The 22,252-nt window shown below is 43.5% G+C and overlaps 1 protein-coding gene across 3 annotated transcripts in view; it reads left to right on the forward strand.

The window, feature by feature from the left end:
• LOC106589268 (monocarboxylate transporter 6) overlaps positions 1 to 20,896 on the forward strand; it is a 41,630-nt gene extending 20,734 nt beyond the window's left edge. For 2 of the 3 annotated variants that reach the window (XM_045710130.2, XM_014178999.3), the window contains 4 exons: positions 2,355 to 2,809; positions 13,583 to 13,726; positions 16,191 to 17,021; positions 19,307 to 20,896. In XM_045710130.2, the coding sequence (XP_045566086.2) occupies positions 2,449 to 2,809; positions 13,583 to 13,726; positions 16,191 to 17,021; positions 19,307 to 19,584 (1,614 nt within the window). In that variant the 5' untranslated portion in view covers positions 2,355 to 2,448 and the 3' untranslated portion in view covers positions 19,585 to 20,896. The remainder of the gene's footprint in view (positions 1 to 2,354; positions 2,810 to 13,582; positions 13,727 to 16,190; positions 17,022 to 19,306) is intronic. The other variant, XM_014179001.3, reaches the window with a different exon arrangement.
• The last annotated feature ends 1,356 nt before the right edge of the window (positions 20,897 to 22,252 follow it).

Raw genomic sequence — 22,252 nt, forward strand, 5'->3', positions numbered from 1 at the left:
TATACAGATTGCATGGCTGTAATGTGCAGTAGGTAGTTAGCTAGCTAAAACCAAGATGCCACCATAGAAGTGTTGCTGAAATTATCACAGGCTACACTGCTCTATGGATGACACTGTGCTGTAAATTGGCTTGCTCTCTTTTCTTTAGTTAACGGTATCTGGCTAACCAATGCGTGGATGAACTTGGGGGGGTGTGTGTGTAACTTCAATTTGATGATGGATGATTTTGAAAACCAGTCACGAACGTTAGCTACTCAATGCATCTGAATTCACACATTAGTTTTAACTTACCCTCGGTACGGGAACTACTACCTAGCTAACGGTAGTTGGCTAGCCAGTACATGAATGCATGTGGGGGGTGTAATTAACGTCAAAGCGATGAACAAGATCATAACATCACTAAATACAAACTGTGAAACCAAACTTTATAGAACTTGCCTGCCGTCTTCCTCCATCACATCATGTCATGTCATCCTGGTCAGATCTTGTTGTTTGTTGGGATTTGATCGATGGAACAATCCAGCCAATATTGGTTTTGGTGTGGTTTTGGCAGATGGAACTGATTGGTCAGGATTAAATATTTTGCCCTCAATTTTCAAAACACTTTTCCTTCCTTACAAATGTACGACTCTCTGTGCGTCATGGTGACATAACTCAAGAGTGTGCGCAGATTCAATCTTTAACATCCCTGGGCTCCTAGTCAACAGCCAGTGGATTCGCGTGGCGCGAAATACAAATACCTCAAATGCTATAACTTCAATTTCTCAAACATATGACTATTTTACACCATTTTAAATACAAGACTCTCGTTAATCTAACCACATCGTCCGATTTCAAAAAGGCTTTACAACGAAAGCAAAACATTAGATTATGTCAGGAGAGTACCCTGCCAAAAATAATCACACAGCCATTTTCAAAGCAAGCAGATATGTCACAAAAACCAAAATCACAGCTAAATGCAGCACTAACCTTTAATGATCTTCATCAGATGACACTCCTAGGACATTATGTTATACAATACATGCATGTTTTGTTCAATCAAGTTCATATTTGTATCAAAAAACAGCTTTTTACATTAGCATGTGATGTTCAGAACTAGCATACCCACCGCAAACTTCCAGTGAATTTACTAAATTACTCACGATAAACATCCACAAAATACATAATTATTTTAAGAATTATAGATACAGAACTCCTTTATGTAATCGCGGTGTCAGATTTTAAAATAGCTTTTCGGCGAAAGCACATTTTGCAATATTCTGAGTACATAGCCCGGCCATCACGGCTAGCTATTTTGACACCCACCAAGTTTGGGACAACCTAAACTCAGAATTACTATTAGAAAAATTGGATTACCTTTGCTGTTCTTCGTCAGAATGCACTCCCAGGACTTCTACTTCAACAACAAATGTTGTTTTGGTTCCAAATAATCCATAGTTGTATTCAAATAGCGCTGTTTTGTTCGTGCGTTCAGGTCACTATCCGAAGGGTGACGCGCGAGCGCATTTCGTGACAAAGAAATTCAAAATATTCCATTACCGTACTTCGAAGCATGTCAAACACTGTTTTAAAATCAATTTTTATGCTATTTTTCTCGTAAAATAGCGATAATATTCCAACCGGGCGACGTTGTATTCATTCAAAGGCTGAAAGAAAAAACTTAGAATTCTCATGAACGCGCATCTCCAGTGTCACTGTCTCCAGGCTGACCACTCACAAATTCTCCTGCTGTTCTTCGCCCAGAGACAGCAGACACCCCATTACACTTTCTGGTGCCTTCTGAGAGCCAATGGAAGACTTAAATGTCACATTACAGCAGAGATGCTGTATTTTTGATAGAGATGCAACAGAAGGACAACAAATTGTCAGACAGGCCGCTTCCTGTATGGAATCTTCTCAGGTTTTGGCCTGCCATATGAGTTCTGTTATACTCAGACACCATTCAAACAGTTTTAGAAACTTTAGTGTTTTCTATCCAAATCTACCAATTATATGCATATTCGCGTTTCTGGGCAAGAGTAGTAACCAGTTTAAATCGGCTATGTTTTTTTTATCCGGCCGTGCAAATACTGCCCCCTAGCCCCAACAGGTTAAGTGTATTTTTAATTCACAGCAGAATATTAATTGTCGTAAATGGAATTGTAATAATTCTGAAAATAAATTATCCTTGCAAATCTTATGAAATGTGTTCAAGTAAAACGTTTGCGATAGTTACATTTATTGACACATCATGATTCAAGCTTGCAAAATTAAATTACACATTTGCAAATCATAATTGCAACCACAAAATGAAAATACAAACTCATAGTTCTGTCATGAATTATATTCCCCTATACCCCTCTCCCCATTCACAGGTGAGAAGGAGAGACATGGTGAGATGGAATATACTAGTGAGTGTCATCCACCCTGGCAAACTACTAGGGCATTGCCTCAGCATCTGAGAAGAGTATGAGCCGGAGGAATGGCAACAAGGTGGCAGGGGACTGTGACAGCTTCCAGATGGAGAGCAAGGCCCCGGAGCAGGCACCCAACATGGAGCAGAAGAATGACGAGATCATGGACTCTGAGGAGGTAGAGAATGGCAAATCTGAACCCATAAACCCTCTGGCTATGGATGGGGCCGTCACTGCACCTGATGGGGGTTGGGGCTGGGTGGTGCTGGTGGCCACCATCCTGGTGCTAGCCTTGACTCTGGCCTTCCCCTCCTGCATGGGCATCTTCTACATGGACCTACAAACAGAGTTCCAGGCCAGCAACCAAGAGACCTCCTGGGTGCCTTCTATAATGACATCAGTGCTTCATGCTGGAGGTATGGTAGTCGAGTCACATCTAGTTTCCATAGATTTCCATAGTTTCACCTTAAGAATTTAAGCAGGATTTTATTCCAGGGTTCTTTTTGCAGTGACACATTCATATAGGCTTGCAGGGAAATGTGCTCAAAGTAAGTTCAATGATCACTGACAGTAAGTGTAGTACAGTATAAGACTATTAATGTAGGTGTTTCAGTGGCCGAGCCAGCCTAAACATGGTACAGACTTCCTTCCATTTAAAACACTTAAAGCATAACTTCTAAACCACTCTGCAGACTAGCAGAGTGGTTTAGAGGTCTTTAAAGGTCCCAAACAGTCATTCTGATTCCCATGTAAAGTTTGCATTTGTGACTAAAATATCACCCATATTAATGCTATTTTTTTGGTTAAAATGTATTTCTCTCATGACTAACTACCAGGAAGTTTGAAAAGACAGGCTGAGTGGGCAGGGAGCTTATATTCATGAGCTCGCCTTGACTGACATTTGTTTGAAATGCCTATGTGAAGAAACTTCTATGCAGTTTTGCAGTAAAATCATCTCAAGTTAATTTCTGTCTCTTCTGATGCGGTTCCCAGCAGCACTGACGGATGTGTTGACATGCCAATTGCTTCAGAGTTTTGAACGACCCTTCCCCCATTTGTTCCATGCTGGCCGTTGACCTAGCCAGCCATTAACTAGCTGACACCAGACACAGAGGAGACATATAAGTGTCTTTGCCATAGATGAATAGTGTAAACTTTTAACTATATTTGCTGACACCCTACAGTCAAATGTTGGCACCAGTACAATTGCTTTCTAGCTATATAAACTATACCCCTCCACAATCACGCATTCTCTGATGTTGGTTACAAGACAGTACTTATTTAAATTAGGTAAGAAAATATGTAACCATTGGTGTATTGGAAGAGATGGCGAACGCACACTGTCAAAAATAAATTTAAAAAATCCAAAATTTAGGCTTAAACGCAAAATAAAGATGTTAATTAATTTAACATCGTGGTGCAAGAAACTGCATAAATGAAAGGTAAAAACAAAACACAAATGTTTCGGCTTCAGGTCATCATCAGTGTGAATGTCGGCACACACATCTGGCTTCTATTTCGAGGATAATTGCATGTCACATGATCAAGCAAGAAAACACATCATAACATCTGAATTAGTACCTAGTAGAATAGAATGCATGACATAGTATATAATCTAAAGCGGATAGAGAAATATCATCAATTATTGCTTTTACATATACTATGTGAACATTTCCTCAGAATAAATAACACAGGATTGTAAGAGTAGGGAGCTAGAGATGCCACTAGAAATATAGGTATCGAACACCAAGAAGAGGCTCTATGTATATGACATCAGAAGAGCTGCATGTGAGGAAGTGTTTATTACATTGTCAAACATCTTTATTTTGCATTTAAGCCTCAGTTTTTGATTTATTCATTTTTTTTCGACAGTGTGTGGGTCTCCCATCTTTTTCAGTAGTCTTCTTTTGACTCCTACGCACCTGGAACAGACACTATTCAGTAGTAAGGACCTTAAAAGAGCGCATAATTGGTGTACTAAGAGGCTTACCATTGGTGTACTAAAATGAGACTTAGGTTGATGTCACCCTATCCTCTTAATAATCCTGCTTGCTGAATCCAAGTGTTTGCCGTGGGGGAGGGGACCAATAACTTTATGATCAAACTTTATCAATGTAGAAGCAGTAGTCATTTTTCATACTTTGGTCATCGTACTCTGATCTGGTTTCATCAAAATATCATCACATTTCATGGAAAACATGCTTTTGATTGTTCATGACCTTTAAGACCAAGGTGGAGTGTTTGTCCATCAGGAAATATTATATCAGACCATATGGATGATGCTAGGCATAGATTTTCTTTCCAATATCTTTTATTTGCAGTATTCGTTAGAGAGATGGGGCAGCTGATCAATGTGTTTTTATGACATGTCACTGTACAGTTTGTGTATTTGTTTCACTCTTGAACTACACTAAATGCCACATGCAACAATTTCAAAGAGTTTAATGAATTACAGTTTATATAAGGAAATCAGTCAATAGAAATAAATAAATTGGCCCTAATCTATGGATTTCACATGACTGGGCAGGGGTGCAGCCATGGGTGGGCCTGGGAGGGCATAGGCCTACCCACTTGGGAGCCAGGCCCACCCATTGGGGAGCCAGGTCCCAACCAATCAGAATGAGTTTTCCCCCACAAAAGGGCTATATTAAAGACAGAAACACTCCTCAGCACCCCTCCCCCATTCAAACGATCCCGCGGGTGAAGAAGCCGGATGTGGAGGTCCCGGGCTGGCATGGTTACATATGGTCTGTGGTTGTGAGGCCGGTTGGACGTACTGCCAAATTCTCTAAAAACGACGTTGGAGGCGACTTATGGTAGAGAAATGAACATTCAAATCTCTGAGAACATCTCTGGTGGGCATTCCTGCAGTCAGCATGCCAATTGCACACTCCCTGAAAACTTGAGACATCTGTGGCATTGTGTGACAAAACTGCCCATTTTAGAATGGGCTTTTATTGTCCCCAGCACAAGGTGCACCTGTGTAATGATCATGCAGTTTAATCAGCTTCTTGATATGCCACACCTGTCAGTTGGGTGGATTATCAAGGGCAAAGGAGAAATGCTCACTAATAGAGATCTAAACAAATTTGTGCACAAAATTTGAGAGAAATAAGCTTTTTGTGCAAGGTAAATTTCTAGGATCTTTCATTTCAGCTCATGAAACATGGGACCAACACTTTACATGTTGTTTATATTTTTGTTCAGTGTATATGACACATGATGATCATTCATTGTGCAAACATTTTGATTTACAGTGAGTGCAGAGGTTTGCGGTCTCAAAGTGACTGGTCAGATCAGACACACAGTCTTATATAACTAACATTTTTACATTTACATTTTAGTCATTTAGCAGACGCTCTTATCCAGAGCGACTTACAGTAGTGAATGCATACATTTCATACAATTTCATACATTTTTTTTTTGCTGGCCCCCCGTGGGAATCGAACCCACAACCCTGGCGTTGCAAACACCATGCTCTACCAACTGAGCTACAGGGAAGGCTAATTCAGTCCCATTCAAAATCCTATTTTCCCTAACCTAACTTTAACCCTAAACTTAATTCTAATTTTAACCTAAACCCCCTAGAAAGAGCATTTGACCTTGTGGGGATGAACAAAATGTCACCAGTTGGTCAAATTTTTGTTTGTTTACTATTCTTGTGGGGACTTCTGGTCCCCACAAGTATAGTTAAACACGGCCGCACACACAAAACCCATGGAAAGTGTGTATGAGAGTCAACACAGCCCCTATTTGTTTATTTGATAAGGGAGATTTCAAGGGAATGTGTTTTACGCTTACGCACCAATGCTGTATAGCGCCACATGAGCTGCCTTCCTTTGTTCAGTCACAGGGGTCTGTTTCTGTGTGGATTTCAAGCCCTTAACATCTAGAAAAGTGTGTGTGTGTGTCAACTGCTTCAAAGCAACAACAAAGAATCACCAGCATTTCATTAAGTTGCTGAGTTAGAAGATTAACTTCTGAGCAATGTGTGGAGAAATCAGTAAGCTGGTGGGTATTTCCATCGAAAAGGACCCATGAGCACCAACATGGAGCATATCAAATTAGGTGTCCAATGAAAGTTAAGAGTCTATATTTTGGGGAATTTAAGGCATACAAGATACAGTTGAAGTCGGAAGTTTACATACACCTTAGCCAAATACATTTAAACTCAGTTTTTCACAATTCCTGACATTTAATCCTTGTAAAAATTCCCTGTCTTAGGTCAGTTAGGATCACCACTTTATTTTAAGAATGTGAAATGTCAGAATAATAGTAGAGAGAATGATTTCTCAGAGTTCAGTGTGTCAAATCGGACGGCCTGTTGTCCGGAACCTCTGGCAGTCTCTATGGGGGTGCCACGGTTCAATTCTCAGGCTGACTCTTTTCTCTGTATATATCACTGATGTCGTTCTTGCTGCTGGTGATTCTCTGATCCACCTCTACGCAGACGACACCATTCTGTATACATCTGGCCCTTCTTTGGACACTGCTAACAAACCTACAAACAAACTTACAACACTCCTTCCGTGGCCTCCAACTGCTTTTAAATGCTAGTAAAACTAAGTGCAATCTCTTCAACCGATTGCTGCCCACACCCTCCCGCCCGACTAGCATCACTACTCTGGACGGTTCTGACCTAGAATATGTGGACAACTACAAGTACCTAGGTGTCTGGTTAGACTGTAAACTCTCCTTCCAGACTCACATTAAGCATCTCCAATCCAAAATTAAATCTAGAATCGGCTTCCTATTTCGCAACAAAGCCTCCTCGACTCATGATGCCAAACACCCTCATAAAATGGATTATCCTATTGATCCTTGACTTCGGCGATGTCATTTACAAAATAGCCCCCAACACTCTACTCAGCAAATTGTATGTAGTCTATCACAGTGCCATCCGTTTTGTCACCAAAGCCCCATATACTACCCACCTCTGCGACCTGTATGCTCTCATTGGCTGGCCCTCGCTACATATTCGTCGCCAAACCAACTGGCTCCAGGTCATCTATAAGTCTTTGCTAGGTAAAGCCCCACCTTATCTCAGCTCACTGGTCACCATAGCAACACCCATCCGTAGCATGTGCTCCAGCAGGTATATTGCACTGGTCATCCCCAAAGCCAACACTTACTTTGCCCGCCTTTCCTTCCAGTTCTCTGCTGCCAATGACTGGAACGAATTGCAAAAATCTCTGAAGGACCGCCACAGGGAAGGAAGATCCAGAGTTACCTTTGCTGCAGAGGATAAGTTCATTAGTTACTATCCTCAGAAATTGCAGCTCAAATAAATGCTTCAGAGTTCAAGTAACAGACACATCTCAACATCAACTGTTCAGAGGAGACTGCGGGAATCAGGCCTTCATGGTCGAATTGCTGCAAAGAAACTACTACTAAAGGACACCAATAAGAAGAGACTTGCTTGGGCCAACAAACACGAGGAAATTTGTCCTTCGGTCTGGAGTCCAAATTTGAGATTTTTTGTTCCAACCGCCGTGTCTTTGTGAGACGCAGAGTAAGTGAACGGCTGATCTCTGCATGTGTGGTTCCCACTGTGAAGCATGGAGGAGGAGGTGTGATGGTGTTGGGGTGCTTTGCTTGTGACACTGTCAGTGAGTTATTTAGAATTCAAGGCACACTTAACCAGCATGGCTACCACAGTATTCTGCAGTGATACGCCATCCCATCTGGGTTATGCTTAGTGGGACTATCATTTGTATTTCAACAGGACAATGACCCAAAACACACCTCCAGGCTGTGTAAGGCTATTTGACCAAGAAGGAGAGTGATGGTGCTGCATCAGATGACATGGCCTCCGCAATCACATGACCTCAACCCAAATGAGATGGTTTGGGAAGAGTTGGACCGCAGAGTGAAGGAAAAGATAACAGCAAATGCTCAGCATATGTGGGAACTCCTTCAAGATTGTTGGAAAATCATTCCTCATGAAGCTGGTTGAGAGAATGCCATGAGTGAGCAAAGCTGTCATCAAGGCAAAGGGTGGCTACTTTGAAGAAAATAGCAAAAATAAAGAAAAGCCCTTGAATGAGTAGGTGTGTCCAAACTTTTGACTAGTACTGTATTTTGTCTTAAATCAAAGCATATTTAACAGAGTTTTAGGAAACCGTTTTCGCATTAAAAACTGAGGGAGATTTGACTGTAATTCAGTTAGCACAGTTCTTCCACTAAATTTGTTTTTGTACATTTTTCAGTGGACATTTTTAAAAGCTGTCCTTGTGCATAGAGTTGTATGGTTTGTAAAGGGAAAAAAAGTGTTTGTTTGGCATACATTTTAAAGTGCTGGCGCAGTGTCAGGGTGTACTTGCCATCTACCTAATCAGTTTTTACTACTTGTTGCACTTAAGTTCCCTTTGGTGCACCACATGGCTCCACTAAATACACTGCTCAAAAAAATAAAGGGAACACTTAAACAACACAATGTAACTCCAAGTCAATCACACTTCTGTGAAATCAAACTGTCCACTTAGGAAGCAACACTGATTGACAATACATTTCACATGCTGTTGTGCAAATGGAATAGACAACAGGTGGAAATTATAGGCAATTAGCAAGACACCCCCAATAAAGGAGTGGTTCTGCAGGTGGGGACCACAGACCACTTCTCAGTTCCTATGCTTCCTGGCTGATGTGTTGGTCTCTTTTGAATGCTGGCAGGGCTTTCACTCTAGTGGTAGCATGAGACGGAGTCTACAACCCACACAAGTGGCTCAGGTAGTGCAGCTCATCCAGGATGGCACATCAATGCGAGCTGTGGCAAGAAGGTTTGCTGTGTCTGTCAGCGTAGTGTCCAGAGCATGGAGGCGCTACCAGGAGACAGGCCAGTACATCAGGAGACGTGGAGGAGGCCGTAGGAGGGCAACAACCCAGCAGCAGGACCGCTACCTCTGCCTTTGTGCAAGGAGGAGCAGGAGGAGCACTGCCAGAGCCCTGCAAAAATGACCTCCAGCAGGCTGTAAATGTGCATGTGTCTGCTCAAACGGTCAGAAACAGACTCCATGAGGGTGGTATGAGGGCCCGACGTCCACAGGTGGGGGTTGTGCTTACAGCCCAACACCGTGCAGGACGTTTGGCATTTGCCAGAGAACACCAAGATTGGCAAATTCGCCACTGGCGCCCTGTGCTCTTCACAGATGAAAGCAGGTTCACACTGAGCACGTGACAGACGTGACAGAGTCTGGAGACGCCATGGAGAACGTTCTGCTGCCTGCAACATCCTCCAGCATGACCGGTTTGGCGTGGGTCAGTCATGGTGTGTGGTGGCATTTCTTTGGGGGGCCGCACAGCCCTCCATGTGCTCGCCAGAGGTAGCCTGACTGCTATTAGGTACCGAGATGAGATCCTCAGACCCCTTGTGAGACCGTATGCTGGTGCGGTTGGCCCTGGGTTCCTCCTAATGCAAGACAATGCTAGACCTCATGTGGCTGGAGTGGGTCAGCAGTTCCTGCAAGAGGAACGCATTGATGCTATGGACTGGCCCGCCCGTTCCCCAGACCTGAATCCAATTGAGCACATCTGGGACATCATGTCTCGCTCCATCCACCAACACCACGTTGCACCACAGACTGTCCAGGAGTTGGCAGATGCTTTAGTCCAGGTCTGGGAGGAGATCGCTCAGGAGACCATCCGCCACCTCATCAGGAGCATGCCCAGACGTTGTAGGGAGGTCATACAGGCACGTGGAGGCCACACACACTACTGAGCTTCATTTTGACTTGTTTTAAGGACATTACATCAAAGTTGGATCAGCCTGTAGTGTGGTTTTCCACTTTAATTTTGAGTGTGACTCCAAATCCAGACCTCCATGGGTTGATAAATTGGATTTCCATTGATTATTTTTGTGTGATTTTGTTGTCAGCACATTCAACTATGTAAAGAAAAAAGTATTTTTAATAAGATTATTTCATTCATTCAGATCTAGGATGTGTTATTTTAGTGTTCCCTTTATTTTTTTGAGCAGTGTATATCTCTACTATATCTTACTGAGAACTCCATATTGTTCATATTGCTGCAAATGCTTGTTTAAATACTAATTCCCCAAAACTGAACATAGACACAGCCGCAGGAAGCATGGGTGCTAATGGTGCTGCAGCTTCCCCTGAAAAATCGGAAATAAAAAAAATATCTGAATAATAAAAAAATAAAAACGTTTTTTTTCACAAAAGTAGTGCACTGGACCTTTACTAGTTATTTTATTAGCAGACTGATATAGCCATCTGTAGTGCAGGCAAATTCTTTTTTTTTGGTAGGTGTAAAAAAAAGAAACATGAAGCAGATGCTGAATATCCCTTTGAGCATGGTGAAGTTATTAATTAGGCTTTGGATGGTGTATCAATACACCCAGTCCCTACAAAGATACAGGCATCCTTTTGAAACAGTTAGAGTTGAATGGCCGTCCATAGGAGAACTGAGGATGGATCAACAACATTGTAGTTACTCCACAATACTAACCTAAACGATAGAGTGAAAGGAAGAAAGCCTGTACAGAATAAAATTATTCCAAAACATGCATCATACTTGGTGGTAGCTGTATCACGTTATAGGTATGCTTGTCATCGGCAGGGACTAGTGAGTTTCTTTAGGATTAAAAAGAAACAGAATACAGCAATAATCCATTCCTGGAGGAAATCCTGCTTCAGTCTGCTTTCCAACAGACACTGAGAGACAAATTCCCCTTTCAGCAGAACAATAACCTAAAACACAAGGCCAAATCTACACTGGAGTTGCTTAGCAAGAAGACATTGAATGTTTCTCAGTGGCCTAATTACAGTTTTGACTTAAATCGGCTTGAAAATCTATGGCAAGACTTGAAATGGCTTTCTAGCAATGATCAACAATCAACTTGACAGAGCTTGAAGAATTGTAAAAAGAATAATGGGCTAATATTGTACAATCCAGGTGTGCAAAGCTCTTAGAGACTTACCCAAAAAGACTCACAGCTGTAATCATGTTATCATCTATAAGTAACATAATTGAGTTACACAATACATTTTTAAAATAATTTAGGATGATTTGAACATGCGTGAAAATGCTGATATACCATTGACTTGCATTGGATTTGTGCCACAAAGTCTAGAAAGTTATCATTTCAAACAGTGGCCAATCAAACCAAAGCATGGGTTGCTGTCATAGCCTGCTTACAGTGAGGGGAAAAAAGTATATGATCCCTTGCTGATTTTGTACGTTTGCCCACTGACAGAAAAATGATCAGTCTATAATTTTAATGGTAGGTTTATTTGAACAGTGAGAGACAGAATAACAACAAAAAAATCCAGAAAAACACTTCAAAAATGTTATAAAATGATTTGCATTTTAATGAGGAAATAAGTATTTGACCCCTCTGCAAAACATGACTTAGTACTTGGTGGCAAAACCCTTGTTGGCAATCACAGAGGTCAGATGTTTCTTGTAGTTGGCCACCAGGTTTGCACACATCTCAGGAGGGATTTTGTCCCACTCCTCTTTGCAGATCTTCTCCAAGTCATTAAGGTTTCGAGGCTGACGTTTGGCAACTCAAACCTTCAGCTCCCTCCACAGATTTTCTATGGGATTAAGGTCTGGAGACTGGCTAAGCCACTCCAGGACCTTAATGTGCTTCTTCTTGAGCCACTCCTTTGTTGCCTTGGCCGTGTGTTTTGGGTCATTGTTATGCTGGAATACCCATCCACGACCCATTTTCAATGCCCTGGCTGAGGGAAGGAGGTTCTCACCCAAGATTTGACGGTACATGGCCCCGTCCATCGTCCCTTTGATGCGGTGAAGTTGTCCTGTCCCCTTAGCAGAAAAACACCCCCAAAGCATAATGTTTCCACCTCCATGTTTGACGGTGGGGATGGTGTTCTTGGCAGCATTCCTCCTCCAAACACGGCGAGTTGAGTTGATGCCAAAGAGCTCCATTTTGGTCTCATCTAACCACAACACTTTCACCCAGTTGTCCTCTGAATCATTCAGATGTTCATTTGCAAACTTCAGACGGGCATGTATATGTGCTTTCTTGAGCAGGGGGACCTTGCGGGCGCTGCAGGATTTCAGTCCTTCACGGCGTAGTGTGTTACCAATTGTTTTCTTGGTGACTATGGTCCCAGCTGCCTTGTTCCTCACCGTTCTCATGATCATTGCAACTCTACGAGGTGAGCCCCAGGCCGATGGATATTGACAGTACTTTTGTGTTTCTTCCATTTGCGAATAATCACACCAACTGTTGTCACCTTCTCACCAAGCTGCTTGGCAATGGTCTTGTAGCCCATTCCAGCCTTGTGTAGGTCTACAATCTTGTCCCTGACATCCTTGGAGAGCTCTTTGGTCTTGGCCATGGTGGAGAGTTTGGAATCTGATTGATTGCTTCTCTGGACATGTCTTTTATACAGGTAACAAACTGAGATTAGGAGCACTCCCTTTAAGAGTGTGCTCCTAATCTCAGCTCGTTACCTGTATAAAAGACACCTGGGAGCCAGAAATCTTTCTGATTGAGAGGGGGTCAAATACTTATTTCCCTCATTAAAATGCAAATTAATTTATAACATTTTTGACATGCATGTTTTTCTGGATATTTTTGTTGTTATTCTGTCTCTCACTGTTCAAATAAACCTACCATTAAAATTATAGACTGATCATTTCTTTGTCAGTGGGCAAACGTACAAAATCAGCAGGAGATCAAATACTTTTTTTCCTCACTGTACAGGGTAAGGAAACTCATGTAATTTTGTAATTTGGGTGAACTATCTCTAACATTGAGGGGGGTATTCCAACTTTTTTCACCTAATAGCAGGAACACCACCATCTAATGGTCAGAATCTGGTAATATCAGGATGTAGGATGGGACATAACTTAAGTTTTTCTCTGAACAGAGGGAAAAAAACATCACCAAATTCACTGGGAATACATTACATAGGATGAAGAAACAATATTCCTAGCTGCAGCTCCATACTACTAATGAAACACAGAGAACTGATACTATATCTTCGTTGTTGGGGTGGGATTGGCATGGGGTGTGTGGGGGTCCGTGGGTGGCTTTTGACCATTCCTTTGGATAACTCATGTCTAATTCATTGTTAGAAAAAACAGAACAAACTGATATAGTGGGTGTCAATCCTCTTTCTTGTGCTTTTTGAGGTGGAACGTCCTTCTACTTTTTTAGGTTTTTGTATGTTTAACCAATAGCATGTCTCCTTTAGGTCCATTCTGCAGTGTATTGGTGGAGAGGTTTGGTTGCCGGGCGACGGTGATGCTGGGCGGGGTCCTGAGTGGGCTTGGAATGGTGGCCAGCTCGTTCACCCACACCATCACTGAGCTCTACGTCACAGCTGGGATTATCACAGGTCACTGCGCTCCCACCTAACACACACGGAGTCACTCCACATCAGTGGCGGTTGGAGACGTTTAAGATGAGGGAGGACGATTATTTTTTTTATGAGCATGTCCTATTACAGCATATTGGATGATTGTCATATAGTGCATTCATAAAGTATTCAGACCCCTTCCATTTTTCCACATGTTACGTTAGTCTCATTACAGTCTATATAAGGTCCCACGGTTGACAGTGCATGTCAGAGCAAAAACCAAGCCAAGAGGTTGAAGGAATTGTCCCTAGAGCTCCGAGACAGGATTGTGTCAAGGCACAGATCTAGGGAAGGGTAACTAAAAAATGTATGCAGCATTGAAGGTCCCTAAGAACAGAGTGGCCTCCATCATTCTTAAATAGAATAAGTTTTGACCCACCAAGACTCTTCCTAGAGCTGGCCGCCTGGCCAAACTGATCAATCAGGGGAGAAGGGCCTTGGTCAGAGAGGTGACCAAGAACCCGATGGTCACTCTGACAGAGCTCTAGAGTTCCTCTGTGGAGATGGGAGAACCTTCCAGAAGGACAACCATCTCTGCAGCACTCCACCAATCAGGTTGTTATGGTAGAGTAGCCAGACGGAAGCCACTTCTCAGTAAAAGGTACACGACAGCCCGCTTGGAGTTTGCCAAAAGGCACCTAAAGGACTCTGACCATAAGATACAAGATTCTCTGGTCCGATGAAACCAAGATTGAACTCTTTGGCCTGAATGCCAAGAGTCACGTCTGGAGGAAACCTGGCACCATCCCTACGGTGAAGCATCGGACTTGAACCCGATCGAACATCTCTGGAGAGACCTGAAAAATAGCTGTGCAGCGACGCTCCCCATCCAACCTGACAGAGCTTGAGAGGATCTGCAGAGAAGAAAGTGTGCCAAGATTGTAGCATCATACCCAAGAAGTCTCGAGGCTGTGATCGCTGCCAAAGGCGCTTCAACAAAGTAATGAGTAAAGGGTCTGAATACTTATGTAAATGTGATGTGTATATATATTTTGTTATACATTTGCAAAAATGTCTAAACACTTGTTTTTGCTTTAGGGGGAACTATTTAAAACATTTTAGAATAAGGCTGTAACGTAACAAAATGTAGAAAAAGTCAAGGGGTCTGAATACTTTCCGAATGCACGGTATATTCCATTCACCCAGCTCAATGTAACATTGAAAGGCTTAGGCGACTACATGATACTAGAATTTTCCCTATACCCATCATGAGGTTTCTACAACCTAGCCTATGAATGAAAGTTTACAAAGTAATTGCACAGGTCGAGAGAAAAAGGAGAGTGATCAAGGTGACAGACAGTGACACATTCAAAGCTGCTTTGCACACTCTTGCCTACCTCTAGCTGATCGAGGGTGTAATCATTAGTCAAATTCAGGTATGTTTATCCCCGTTTTGTTCCATTTGCTTCTGTTAAATAAACGTTTTTTTAAACAGAATAGCGGAATGAATACCCCCCTGATCACACGCAGTTCATGTTCATAGCAGCCACATCCAAATAGAATAAAAATGTTGCTTGTTGTATAATTCCTTCTTGCATCTACATGCTCTCCTCCTCTCACCTTTTCCCTTCGTTTGTGGACTTCAGTGCACAACACGTCAGCTGTCTGTGACCAGGCAAAAAAACCTTTTCAAACCTTCATATCATAACCGCTAACTGCTACACACAGTCTACATCGTTGTCACCATATTAGCTAAGGATGTTAGTAATGTCATAGTCAACATAGTTGTAGTAGCTAACGTGTTAGTAACCCGCTACAATCATGCAGTACAGTGTACAGTGAGCAAGCAGTTTAGTAGTTATACCAGCAGGCCCCGGTGGCAATAAATTAGCTTATTAGCTGTAGCTTATGCTTTCAGTACTAGATTAATTCTCTAATCCTTTGATTGGATGCCCAACATGTCAGTTCATGTTGCAATACCTCTGATAGGTTGGAGGACGTCCTCCGGAAATGGTCATAATTACTGTGTTAGTCTATGGAAGGGGGTGGGAACCATGAGCCTCCTATGTTATATATTGAAGTTAATGTATGCAGTGGAGGACGGAAACTATCTGTCCTCCTACACCATGGTGCTGCCCTACAGAGTGCTGTTGAGGTTACTGTAGACCTTCATTGCAAAACAGTGTGTTTTAATCAATTATTTGGTGACGTGCATATATTTAGTGTAGTTTTATCTATAAAGGATAACTTTTTTTAATATTGCACTGTTTACATTTTTTGAAATTCACTGAGGAGGATACTCCTCCCCATCCTTCTCTGAGGAGCTTCCACTACTCCACACAGCAGTTAACCCCTAACCACAGATCTAGAATCAGATAACCCTACATTCCAATCCTTCCCATTTATTAGGGCAGGTGAAAAAACCTGACCCTGTATCAGTGGATGGGGGCAACCTCCCATGCATTCAGCCATGTGCCTTACTCATTGTCTTCTTGTTTGATAGGACTTGGATTCTGCTTCAGCTTCCAGCCTGCGGTGACTATCCTCGGGCACTATTTTGTACGGCGACGGGCTTTCGCCAACGCCATGTCATCCACGGGCACGGCTCTGGGCCTGTGCACTCTACCCCTCCTAGGCAACTACCTCCACACTGAGCTGGGCTGGCGTGGGAGTTTCCTGGTGCTGGGGGCTGTCTTGCTCAACTGCTGCGTATGCGGAGCTGTGATGAGGCCCCTGGGGGGCCCCAGACACCGTGGCCAACACCTGATAAACCACAGGCCTCTTCAGCTGAAGGAGGAGAAGCTAAAGGGGAGAATGAGGGCCTCATTGGCCGGTCTGATGACTGCCCTGCGTCGTCACATGGCCTTTGACCTCTTACGTAACAACCTGCGCTACCGTATGTACGTTGTGGGCATCACCTGGATGATGCTAGGCTTCGTGGTGCCGCTGATCTACTTGGTTCCCTACGCCACGGCCCACGACATGGAGCAGAGCCAGGCCGCCCTCCTCCTCTCCATCCTGGGTATCGTTAACATCGTGGTGCGGCCTCCCATCGGCCTGCTCTTCAGCCTGCCCTGGTTCAAGGGGTGCCACACCTATGTGTTCTCTGCTGCTCTGCTGTTGAATGGGCTGAGTAATAGTATCTGCTGCATCGATGCCAGCTTCCCCGTGCTGCTGGCGTACGTGGTGACCTACGGCCTGTCCATGAGCGTGGTGGGCTCGCTGATGTTCACCGTCCTCATGGATACGTTGGACATGAGTCGCTTCCCCGCTGCCCTGGGCCTGCTCGCCATCATGGAGAGTGTCACGCTGCTGATCGGACCCCCGCTCGCAGGTACCGAACTCACTGAGGCGTGTGTGTGTACTGTGTACTGTGTACTGTGTGTGTGTCTGTCTCGCCGAGAAGATGTACTATTCAATTAATAATTACATTTTGTATTTAATGAATCAAGTAAGTGCTGTAGTGTAACTTGGAGTGCTAGACATGCCAACAAAACCCTTAGCTACAAATAACAACGCACACAATGCTGTGGTCGAAGGCAAGCAGCATACAGTGGGGGGAAAAGTATTTGATCCCCTGCTGATTTTGTACGTTTGCCCACTTACAAAGAAATGATCAGTCTATAATTTTAATGGTAGGTTTATATGAACAGTGAGAGACAGAATAACAACCAAAAAATCTAGAAAAACGCATGTCAAAAATGTTATAAAATGATTTCCATTTTAATGAGGGAAATAAGTATTTGACCCCTCTGCAAAACATGACTTAGTACTTGGTGGCAAAACCCTTGTTGGCAATCACAGAGGTCAGACGTTTCTTGTAGTTTGCCACCAGGTTTGCACACATCTCAGGAGGGATTTTGTCCCACTCCTCTTTGCAGATCTTCTCCAAGTCATTAAGGTTTCGAGGCTTACGTTTGGCAACTCAAACCTTCAGCTCCCTCCACAGATTTTCTGTGGGATTAAGGCCTGGAGACTGGCTAGGCCACTCCAGGACCTTAAAGTGCTTCTTCTTGAGCTACTCCTTTGTTGCCTTGGTCGTGTGTTCTGGGTCATTGTCATGCTGGAATACCCTTTCACGACCCATTTTCAATGCCCTGGCTGAGGGAAGGAGGTTCTCACCCAAGATTTGATAGTACATGGCCCCGTCAAATGATGCGGTGAAGTTGTCCTGTCCCCTTAGCAGAAAAGCACCCCCAAAGCATAATGTTTCTACCTCCATGTTTGACGGTGGAGATGGTGTTCTTGGGGTCATAGGCAGCATTCCTCCTCCTCCAAACACGGCGAGTTGAGTTGATGCCAAAGAGCTCCATTTTGGTCTCATCTAACCACAACACTTTCACCCAGTTGTCCTCTGAATCATTCAGATGTTCATTGGCAAACTTCAGACGGGCATATGTATGTATTCTTGAGCAGGGGGACCTTGCGGGCGCTGCAGGATTTCAGTCCTTCACGGCGTAGTGTGTTTCCAATTGTTTTCTTGGTGACAATGGTCCCAGCTGCCTTGAGATCATTGACAAGATCCTCCCGTGTAGTTCTGGGCTGATTCCTCACCGTTCTCATGATAATTGCAACCCCACGAGGTGAGATCTTGCATGGAGCCCCAGGCCGAGGGATATTGACAGTTCTTTTGTGTTTCTTCCATTTGCGAATAATCGCACCAACTGTTGTCACCTTCTCACCAAGCTGCTTGGCGATGGTCTTGTAGCCCATTCCAGCCTTGTGTAGGTCTACAATCTTGTCCCTGACATCCTTGGAGAGCTCTTTGGTCTTTGCCATGGTGGAGAGTTTGGAATCTGATTGATTGCTTCTGTGGACATGTCTTTTTTAAAGGTAACAAGCTGCGGTTAGGAGCACTCCCTTTAAGAGTGTGCTCCTAATCTCAGCTCGTTACCTGTATAAAAGACACCTGGGAGCCAGAGATCTTTCTGATTGAGAGGGGGTCAAATACTTATTTCCCTCATTAAAATGCAAATCAATTTATAACATTTTTGACATGCATTTTTCTGGATTTTTTGTTGTTGTTATTCTGTCTCTCACTGTTCAAATAAACCTACCATTAAAATTATAGACTGATCCTTTCTTTATCAGTGGGCAAATTTACAAAATCAGCAGGAGATCAAATACTTTTTTCCCCCACTGTATCCTGTTGTTTGGATCCCATGGTCATCCAACCAATCATGTGTTTCCAAGGGAAATCGTGTGTGTGTGTGTGTGTGTGTGTTTACACATCTGTACGTGCCTGTGTGTGCATGTTGCGGGGGAGGTCTTAGAATAACTAGCAGACAGACTTGAATTAGAATGTAATGTTCAGCCCACAGTGTGGGTTTGGGCTCCGTCTTTCCTTGGGGGGTGGCACTGAAATAGATTGGGTGACTCTCTTATTTCAGTGCTATTTTAGGCTGCTTACCTGACATTTGAGCTAAGTTTTACTTTTACTGCTTATGTGGTTGGCTGAGTTTGCCTGTGCCATGGTAATACTGTATGTTATATGTGTAGTTATCTCGTTATGGCATCATGATCTGTCTTTCATGCACTGCTTGGGCCCTACTAATGCTGAGATTGGCTCCTGTGTTGTTGTTGTTGTTGTTGTTGTTGAAGATGTTGTTGCCGTTGCAGGAATCCTGGTGGACAGAACGGGGGAGTATTTCTACGTCTTCTTCGCCTGCAGTGCCACTGTTTCCTCATCGGCTGTATTCCTCATGGTGTCTTTCTACTGGCTGGACAGAAGGGACAGGAGGGCGCTAAAGGGGCAGCAGGTGCCACCTCAGGTCCCCCCACAAAAGCCTGCCAGTGGTAACAATTTGATCCCCCAGTGCCAGTACCGCAGTGTGCCCACAGAGGGGGACAAAGACAAGGCCTCAGACTCTGAGACAGGGGACATCACCCGCCTGTGAACATCGTCACTGTCCAAACACACAAACCAAACTCACAATGTGTACTTCCCATGATTCTGTATATCGATTGTGTATCCTGTGTTGCTGATATTAAAGTAGAAGTGTATGATAATTGATATCCCAATCTGTTAGGATCTGACATTCCTTTTAATCATAGTATACACACTCTTGACTGTTTAGAGTATTGATTGCAAAGGGGTTGAGTATTTCATCCAATGGATGAATATTACATATAGTATAGGAGTGGATTATATGTTGCTATTACAGTCTGCACTGTTTATGCAGACTAGAAAATACTGTTACTGGTGATTGAATGCAGTACTTTTTCACACATGCCATAAACCTTAAACCTGTGCCTTTTCCCTCACACCCTGTTACACGTTCAAGAAGACATGCCACCTTAAGAATCACTCACCACCCTTCAAAAAGCAATGACTGTGCAAAAGACATGGCCTTTGTACAGACAATCAATCAAAATAAGAAAAATAAACATATTCCATTTTCTATACATACTACACCAGAAGAAACCTCAACTGAATGATAAGTACTATACCAGTTTATTTCAATATCAAAGACTGATATCATTGAGCATATCAATGTCAAACTCTTAATCTCAAGAAATCTTACATTTTTTGGCCCTAAACACATTTGTTTATGAATATTTTCATGTCTTGATAAGTTCATTGTGAAACAGAGTTAGACAACAATCAGTAACCTACTGATATGACTGAGAATGGCTTGTGTAAAAGTACAGGATCAGTCACTAGGACATGGGTGCTTTTCATTGTCAAAGACTGAAGCAAGTACTGTAGCTGTACTGTAGCTGTAGCTGAGATTTATGTTACTTCTCCACCTATGAGTATTTCAAGTATGGACTGTAATTCATCACAAGATTACTCTAAGGAACATACAGTCACATATGTGGCAACATACTTTAGGCCAGGGTTTCCCAAACTCATTTCTGGGCCCCTCCCCTGGGTGCACGTTTGTTTTTTCCCCAAGCACTACACAGCTGATTCAAATAATCAAAGCTTGATGATGAGTTGGTTATTTGAATCAGCTGTGTAGTGCTGGGGGAAAAAAACTAAACGTGGACCCAGAGGGGGCCCCAGGACCGAGTTTGGGAAACCCTGCTTTAAGCTATGGCTCCCTTGCAATAGGAATATGAATATGTATTTTTATATAAAGGGCTATTGTTTCTTGCACTGGGGCCAAATAATGAAATGTTTTTTTCATGTGATTCAATACATTATTTATATAAAATAATTATGGAAATTATAATAAATGTAATCCTAAAAAAACATGTTTTTAATTTTGTGTTTAAAAGAGTGATTAATCGGTTCTCATCAGGAAATGTAGATGGGCAAGTAGCAATGTCAAAATTGGCTATTATTTGTCACATCTGCTCCCACTCCTCCCCTCCGGCGTTCGATGTTGATGGTCTACTAACCACCGGTCCTGGCACCCCATCTTCACGCATACCTGGCAACCACAATTACGCATACCTGTGTCTCATCAGTCACACCTGGACTTCAGTACTCACTGATTACTTACCCTTCATATAGCACTCTTTTGTTGCTAGTCATCAGGTAGTATTGTTTGTGTTTCCATGTCAAACGCTGGTCTTGGTTTGTATCGGTCCATGGTTATTGTTATTAAACTCACTAACTGCACCTGCTTCCTGACGTCTACGTTACAGAATACTACCTCACCAAATGGAAGCAGCAGTTCATTTCCCAGATGGTCAGCGAATAGAGACACCTATTTCGCCAACACCACAACTGGGGACGGCTATGGAAGAGGTCCTCCGCTTCCTACTCCAGTACTTCCTATATTTCACTCATCAAATGTCAGCCCCCACCACTGAGCGGTCCAATGTTGCCATGGTTATTTCCATGCTGACCGGATGGGCGTTGGAGTGGGCTAAGGCCGTCTGGGAGAGGAGGAGCTGGGTTCCTATGAGGGATTCAGGGGGGTCTTCGACCATCCACTGGAGGGCAGAGAGGGGGTTGAGCGCCTACTCCAATTACGGCAGGATGGCCAGACCCCGGCGGAGTACGTGCTCACCTTTCAGACAGTTGCAGCATCCAGCGTATGGAATGAGCTGACGCTCTGCACTCCTTTCATAAAAGGATTGTGCGAAGAGGTCCAGACAGTGTCATCTTGGCACGCCAAATCTAACCTTGGACTCACTCATTGCGATGGCCATCCATCTGAATAACCTTCTTCAGGAGCGTCGGCACCCCCATCGACTCTCCCCCTCCTTCGTTGACCGTTCTGAATCAGAGCCTGAACCCATGGAGGTAGGGGCCACACACCTCTCCGCAGCTTCGCCAGAGATAGCTGGGGCTCTGTCCCTATTGCGGCCAGGAGGGGCACCAGCTTCAGTGGTGTCCGGTGTGCCCTAACCCGGGATCCACTAGTGCCAAACCCTTTACGGTTCCTATTTCACTGGCCGACTGTCCCTCAAGTGTTGTCTCTACAGCTCTAGTGGACTCCGGTGCTGCTGGGAACTTCATCATCCTCTCCTTTTCCTATCCAAGCTCTGGACACACGACCATTGGGATCCGGCACAGTGACACACCACTCACCCTCACCATGGGACTCATGTTCCAGGAAAGCCTTCCCTCCTTCATCACCTCCGCACCTGTACACAAGATAATCCCCG

Source organism: Salmo salar, chromosome 28, assembly GCF_965601325.2.
Source record: "Salmo salar chromosome 28, fSalSal1, whole genome shotgun sequence".
In the NCBI taxonomy this organism is placed as follows: Eukaryota; Metazoa; Chordata; class Actinopteri; order Salmoniformes; family Salmonidae; genus Salmo; species Salmo salar.